General features: G+C 45.4%; 1 protein-coding gene across 3 annotated transcripts; it reads right to left on the bottom strand.

Moving 5' to 3' along the window:
* Positions 1 to 4115: 4115 nt before the first annotated feature.
* Positions 4116 to 7291, bottom strand: LOC147894332 (uncharacterized). 3 transcript variants are annotated; one of them, XM_087384837.1, is made up of 7 exons: positions 6827 to 7291; positions 6622 to 6747; positions 5693 to 6538; positions 5284 to 5439; positions 5011 to 5086; positions 4727 to 4908; positions 4128 to 4643 (listed from the first exon to the last, which is right to left on the bottom strand). In XM_087384837.1, exons 1-7 carry the CDS (start codon positions 7127 to 7129, stop codon positions 4455 to 4457), a joined length of 1878 nt encoding a protein of 625 aa, XP_087240963.1. In that variant the 5' UTR covers positions 7130 to 7291; the 3' UTR covers positions 4128 to 4454. The 3 variants fall into 3 exon arrangements, with proteins under 3 accessions (XP_087240965.1, XP_087240964.1, XP_087240963.1); XM_087384838.1 differs by lacking the exon at positions 5693 to 6538 and having other exon boundaries at positions 4121 to 4643; XM_087384839.1 differs by lacking the exons at positions 5284 to 5439; positions 5693 to 6538 and having other exon boundaries at positions 4116 to 4643.
* Positions 7292 to 7556: the final 265 nt, after the last annotated feature.

The raw sequence follows: 7556 nt of genomic DNA, 5'->3' as shown, positions 1-7556 counted from the left end.
TTTGGGTGGGTTGTTTTGGGGTTTAGGAGTATGTGATGTTCCAGCTTGACTTTCTCTCTCTCTTTTGCACAATTCTCACGTGATCGCCTTGGCTTACATGCGTGTGATTGCATTTAAAGATACTTGAGCAATGCATCCGCATTCAATCCCTAACAAGTTGAGGCTTGTCGTTTTTGGATTTGAGGCATCTATAGGTGCTCTTCTCATTGTACAATCCTTATAGAGATGATCAATACCACAGCTACTATACAATGGGACATTGGCAGCAACTGTGGTGGTAACTGGTGGTGCGTTATTGTGTCTGTATGGACAGTCCTTATAGTAATGAGGTCCTGCACATCCATAGCACTGGATAGGTTTTCCCGCTTGTGCCTTTTGTGGACACTCATTTGCCTTGTGTGGTCCATTGCATTTGTAGCATTGGATCGGAGGTCTTTGAGCCATGTTATTCATATCCCTAGCTTTGGCGTTGATTGGCACTATCTGGTACACTGGGATATGTTGATCTCCCTGAACAACGTAATGACTGAGGTAACTCATGTATTCGTTTTCCTCTGGAGTGGGCAACAGTTGTTCAATGTCAGTTTCCGTGATCCTTGGATCAAGTTCCATCCAATCCTGAGTCATCTTTTCCACCATCACTTGGTTCATTGGAGTGATTCTTGGCGGAGGCGGTTGAGGTCCTAGGATTGGTGGTGGTAATGGCACATTCTGTGCTCGATATGGTGTTGGGTTAGGATTGTTAGCTCCTTGAATGATCTGATTAGGTTGGGATAAAAGATTTGTGAAAGGAAATTGGATGGCATTAAACTAGGTGTGCAATGAGGAGGGGAGACCCCTGTGAGGGATTTATTCACTATGGCTCATATATTTCAACACATGAACAATAAAGTAGACGTCAAATGTTATTTGGTGTTCTTGCAGGTGGCTTTCAGTGAGGACATATGTTCTCGGTGAAGTTGTTAGAGGCCTTCTCCAAAGCAAGGGACACAATCCTCAATTTTGGCAGGACTGGCGGTGCGGATGGGGTGTAGAATCGTGTGCCTTTGCGATGAAATGGAAGGAAGATACCTGAGACATATGGTAGGCATTGTACCTTGCATTATTAATAGTCGAAAAAATTTGATTTCGAACAATACCATGAGGGATGGATGCCAAAAAGGCCATGGCCATCAACCCTTCTACATTTTCCAATATAGACAGAGAGAATGCACCACAGTTCCTGTTGTGGAGGTAGGAGGGGGCAAGCCCATATTCAAGAAACACCTCAGTCAAATCTAGTGGTGCCACTTTGACGCTAATGAGACGTTATTTGTGGATGATAGTGTGGAGAAGATGGTAGATAATCCCTCAAACACATACATAGTCCTGACCACATAGAAAGGAGGCTTTGTTGACAACTTCCTCCTTTCATAGATATTGCTTTACATGAGACAATTACCTGTCCATCCTAGGACAGTCTTAAATTTTGTTTCACAAAACACCTTCATGGAAGAACATTAAAAGATAATGCTAGCTTTGAGACATTAATGTGAAGCACAAAATGATTTTTTATTTAAACAAGGTTGAATGGATGCGTATGCATTAATTGCTAGTCGACAAAGAGAGAGAGAGGGAGAGAGACATAATGATAATGTTGTTGAGAGCATGATTATAAGAGAGAGAGAGAGAGAGAGAGAGTTTATTAAAGTCTTCGTGAAGGTCTATGAGACTAAAGATAACTGATACAATGAACATGACAGTGGTGGTCTCAGAGCGGACTAGCCATACCGTGTCTACCAAAAAAATACATATATAGATATCAAGGACGATGAGACTAGTCCTAATACTGAAAGTGAGCTGGTACTGGTACTGATACAAAAGAAAAAATGCCAGTACCAACTCACTTTCAATATTAAGGATGATGAGTCTAGTCCTGATACTGAATGTGAGCTGGTACTGGTACTGATATTGAGAGAGAGAGAGAGAGAGAGAGAGTTTATTAAAGTCTTCAGTAGACCGTGAAGGTCTATGAGACTAAAGATAACTGATACAATGAACATGACGGTGGTGGTCTCAGAGCAGACTAGCCAAACCGTGTCTACAAAAAAAAATACATACATAGATATCAAGGACGATTAGACTAGTCCTGATACTGAAAGTGAGCTGGTACTAGTACTAATACAAAAGAAAAAATGCGAGTACCAACTCACTTTCAATATTAAGGACGATGAGTCTAGTCCTGATACTGAATGTGAGCTGGTACTGGTATTGATATTGTGAGAGAGAGAGAGAGAGAGAGAGAGAGTTTATTAAAGTCTTCAGGAGACCGTGAAGGTCTATGAGACTAAAGATAATTGATACAATGAACATGACGGTGGTGGTCTCAGAGCAGACTAGCCAAACCGTGTCTACCAAAAAAATACATACATAGATATCAAGGACGATGAGTCGAGTCCTGATACTGACAGTGAGCTGGTTGGTACTAGTACTGATACGAGAGAGAGAGAGAGAGAGAGAGGTCATAATAATGTTATTGAGAGCATGATTGATTGATAGAGGGAGAGAAGGGGGGGGGGGGGGTAAAATTCAAGAGCGAGCAGCGGAGTGTGGTGCTCTCCCTTGTCCAAGGGACTGCTACCTAGCTGCCCGCTGCGCCTCTGCTGCAGGCTGGGTACTCTCTGCCTCCTTGCCTTTGTCATTTTTGTTCTTTTTTCTACCCCTTCTCTTCTTCCTTACCTCGGTCCATCCTCCGACTACCTCTGGGGCTGCCTCCTGCTATGACCTTTGTCCTGCCTGGTAAGTCTGTCTGAAAGGGGGAGGTGGAGGTGGGGGAGGCGGGGTGTATTGCAGGAGGCTAGTGAAGCACGGGCAGGATCTGACCTGATGTCCAAAGCCATGACAACGCAGGCACTGGTCTGGCTGCCTTGTGAACATCAGGCTCTGGGTGACGGTACTTGCATCTCTCACAATCTCAATCTCTGCTGGAAGGGATGAGGGATCAAGCATTGCCACACTCAATTGCAAGGCCAGGAAACAGTAAAGTGATTGGGTGGCGAGGTAAGCTGAAACGGGCATCGAAATCAACTGTGCTGCAACCTCTGTACCATGGGACCAGGAGGATGATCTTCCCGTCCACTGAGATTGGGGACCGTCTGATCATATCACCCACAGCCCTCGCCGAAGAGAGCTTGAGCCAAAAGATGCCCCGTCCCACGAGGGCCACCTCCTCTATATGACTGTCCTCGAGGAAAAGAGTGCCCTGATGTCCGCCTGTGAAGGAGAATGCCCTATAACTCAGCCATACACAGAGGTGTGGGCGAAGTCAGTGGGCAGCCTGTTTCACCCGGGACACCTGATGCTCTGCCAATGTAACGTGGTAGGCTGTAGGAGAGGGAGGGTCCGTCTGGGCCTCCGGTTCTGCGCAAGGAGGCCATACCGCAATGACTAACTGCAAGTGAACTCCAAGAAGAGGAAGGGGCTGCCACTGAGGAGAGAGGCTGGAAGTGAAATGGAGCCCGGGTGTGGAAGGGAAGCGTGATCTACTACTGTGGTGCATGAAATGGTTATGCTGCCCAGGCCTAGCTTGAGGCAATGCAACTGGAGAACGGGTCTGCTGCAACACGCAGGTGACGAACTTGGGCTTGGCTACACAGACATCAAAACATGCAAGAAAAGAATGGGTAAATTCAAATTGAGACCTGCAATTTGATGATGCTACCAACAGCATACTATAATCACAGTTTGATCCAAATGGAAAAGCCACTATAGTATGTACATTGGTCGTTAGCAGAAGATTGATGATGATGGAAGGCGTGCCATATGGAGAGCCTAACATAACTGGATGCATGTGCTTGCAACCACATTGGTGTGAAGCCTTGTCCAGTGTGATACCTTGACATCAGTACTCTAAGTAATTCACACCCATAACCATGTAAAGGACAAGACAGCCTCACTTCACATGAGGAGCTGCACAGGCTCTAATGAAACTATTTCTGAATACATTGAGCTATATAAAACAGTAAATATTCTCTCAAAAGTGTAAAAACTCCAAAGATCAAATCATGGCATAACTGAGTGATGGTAGTAAATGCTCTCTTAAATTAAAGGAAATTTAAGTGATTTAGTGCAGATAAACAAAAGTGGTTGAGCAAAGAAAATTGAGCACTTAGGACTGACTAGCATCTCTCATCCCTGCTTTTCAAGTGTAAACCCACCGTCCAATTATGTAGTCTCTGAGCCTTGCAGCACTGCAAATTAACCTGAGCGATTGCCAACCAAGTCTGAAAACCTCTACAAGCCCCAATAAACCTGCCCAGATTCAAAACTATTCAAGTCTTTGTTATCGAATATATTGAAAGTTTTATACATAGCCTTGTGTGCAAACTTGCATCCAACATGGAGTGACCTTATGTGCACATATACAGACTAATGTAAAAGACTGGATCAATGTTCAGCCTGGACACACTACATCATCAATCTATGATTTCATCCAACATGTTTGAGATATTGGTATAATTCATGAAGTCAGCAAAATCTTTTGCAGTGCGACCACGGCTGTCACACAAGGACTTCGATGCTCCTGCACTCAACAATTGATAGACTGCGTGTACTGCATCTTCCAAGGATGCATGCATCAATGGAGTCATCCCTTTTGCGTCCCTCTGCACCCAAACAAACCAAACGAATAGACTGAGAAAATAAAGCATGACCCATGAAACGTTTAAAAAAGAAGAACGGCACACACCTCATCCGGATGCACTCCTGCTTGCAAAAGGAGTTCCAGTCTCTTGAACTCCGATCGTTTAATTGCACCTACTAATGCATCCCCAGACAACTCGATGACACCACCTCGACTCTCAAAAAAAATTGCTATGTTATCATGATCTGCAGCTTTTGCAGCTAGCAGTGGAGAAACTCCATCATGATCTGCACAATTTTTAATATGACCCATATTGTTAAATAAAAGCGTGCACACATAAAACACACACAGAGCAAGGTGACATTGAGAAAGATAGCAAACGGTGAAACCTGTGAAGTCAACTTCAGCCCCGTTATCAAAAAGATACTCTACCATCTCTAGATTACCCCTTGCTGCTGCACACACCTAAAGATAAATAAAGAAACAGTAACATCAAATCCTGTACATTCCAAGAAAAAAGTGATAATGAGCTGAAACACAGAATTCAGTCTTCCTGCACACACCTAAAGATAAATAAAGAAACAGTAACAAAAAATCTTGTACACTCCAAGAAAAAAGTGATAATGAACTGAAATACAGAATTCAGTCTTCATGTAAAGTACCATCGCTGAACGTCCAAACTGGTCAAGGCTATTCAAAGAAGCCAAACCATTGATGGCCTCCTTTGCCATCTCCAGGTCCTCTTGTAGGATAGAATCACACAACAGACACAGTAGCTTTTCTTGAGAGAGTCGTTTCAGATTGTGTTCATGGTGTGCCTGTTCAAAGATGTAATTGAGAATACAAGACGACACATAGTATACACCAAACATTCTGTTTTGTTTGCGTGTGTGTGTGTGTGAGAGAGAGAGAGATTGGCGACATTACTCTGCAGTTGTAGGGAAGTGTTTTCCTACTGCTAGCTGGCCCCCAATTTGGGTGGCAGCCACTGTATCCTACATTGACTCAAATCAGTGGTTTCACGTTTAAAAAACAGAGAGAGAGAGAGAGAGAGAGAGAGAGAGAGAGAACCTGAAAATACATGTTCGTTCCATATGATAGGTACACTCGGAACAAGGGTATCACATCGCCAAGGTCGATAAACCTTGGGCTAAAGCAGCGATCCACCGTTATGAGCGTGCCACTCCTACGAAATATAAGCACCTCACCATCGTCAGCTCGGTCACACAATGCCACCGCCACTAAAGCCTGGCCAGTCTGCACTTGGACTCTGCACTTCTTTATCAGGGCATCTTTGTTGTCGGTGAATGATAGAGTCTCGAAGTTAATATAGACTTTGAGGTTTTTCGGTACGGCCCTCTTGAGGGCATGCACCTCCAAAGTTTTCTGATGAAGCTCCTGTTCATCGACTATCGAGCCATCTCCACAAAGCCGTATGGCAGCTCCGTCACAGTCCACCAAGCTACTAGAGCCTGACATGATGAGGTTCGGCTGATTGGGAAACCTGTGTGCAACCCTAGACTGATAATTGTGGAGCTGCGGAATGACCAGCTGCCCAGCGAAGTCTGAAGCTATGCCACTAGGCATGGCTACATAGAGCCTGTCATCGGCAATGTCAAACTTCAAGCTCTGGTTGTACAAGGACGAATGAGGATCAGTGTACATGGACCTAAGCTTTTGCAATAGCCCTAATGGATCTCTACTACTCTCTCCTGTCAAGTGAAATTCCAGAAGATCTCCATAGCTAGTATCACAGCTAGCAGCCAGCTGGACATCTGTGGGAACTGTGAACTTGTTTCCCCTAAAGTTTACCCTAAATCCATCTCGAGTAAGCCAGACATGTTGGTGAGGGGGTGCTCTCTCGCTCCCACTGCAGACTATCCTTTTCCATTCAGCACGCTTCTGTGGAATCGGACCCTGCTCGTTGCACACAGATAGATACATCAGAGGTACACATTCAGCTGTTGTCACGCGAAGGTGGGGGTTTGCGAGGAACTTACCACATTCTCTCGTTCGCTGCAGTTGCCGTTTTCGACAACATTGTGTTCGCCCTTGCCATTGCTCTTGCTGTCCTGTGAAGCTTGGGGTTTGGGGCGGCTTACGGCATACTCCCTACCAATGGGGACCTGCTCGTTGTAAATAGATGTATCAGAGGTGCATTTCAGCTGGCTGTCGTGCAAAGTTTGGCGTTTGGGCGGGACTTACCCGCTCGCTGCCGTTTCCGTTTTCCACGTGCTTGTGATCGCGCTTGCAGTTGCCATTCTGTAATGCACCTCTGCTGTCATGTGAAGTTTGGGGACTTAGCGCATGCTGCCGTTCGATGCCGATGCCGTTGCCGTTTTCCGCATACGTATGTTTACCCTCGCAGTTGCCAATGTTGTCGCTGCTTCGGTCGACCTCAGACTCGTGGACTGCCGAACAACAGTTGCCGTTTAGCGGTTTGCTACGGGCTGCCTTGCTGTGCGTGTTGGCATATGTGCTGCTGTTTATATTCTGCGAAGAAGCCATGGCTAAAGGAGGGACGCAGAAGTGAAGTGGAGGAGGAGGATATCAGTGCAAGAGAGGTGGTGGGAAGCACGCTGAACGAACGCTACCGCGCGTGCGAGGACGAAAACGACAGGCCAAACACGAGCTTTAATAATAAGGGTGTTTTGCCTGGCAAGGCATGCACTTTCTAGAAAATCGTTAAATGAATCCTATTCATGCTTCACTTCGAAGGAAACAAAGGACTCCAAGTTAGTAATGCAAGAGTCCCCTACAAAGATGCATTAATTAGATTGTGGCTCTTAAGCTTCTCAACTGAACTTGGAGAGCATCCTGAATCCCAACGCCCCCGATCCATCGCACTCACACCATAGAGACAAGTCGTCCCGTTGTGACTCTCCCCCCCCCCAAAGCTGATACCCAAATAGTCTCATATGCAAAAAACACGAAG

The sequence above is a fragment of the Dipteris shenzhenensis genome, chromosome 14, assembly GCF_047967505.1.
Source record: "Dipteris shenzhenensis isolate YYH24624 ecotype China chromosome 14, Dip_SZ_1.0, whole genome shotgun sequence".
Taxonomy (NCBI): Eukaryota; Viridiplantae; Streptophyta; class Polypodiopsida; order Gleicheniales; family Dipteridaceae; genus Dipteris; species Dipteris shenzhenensis.
This window is presented reverse-complemented; position numbering and strand designations above follow the sequence as displayed.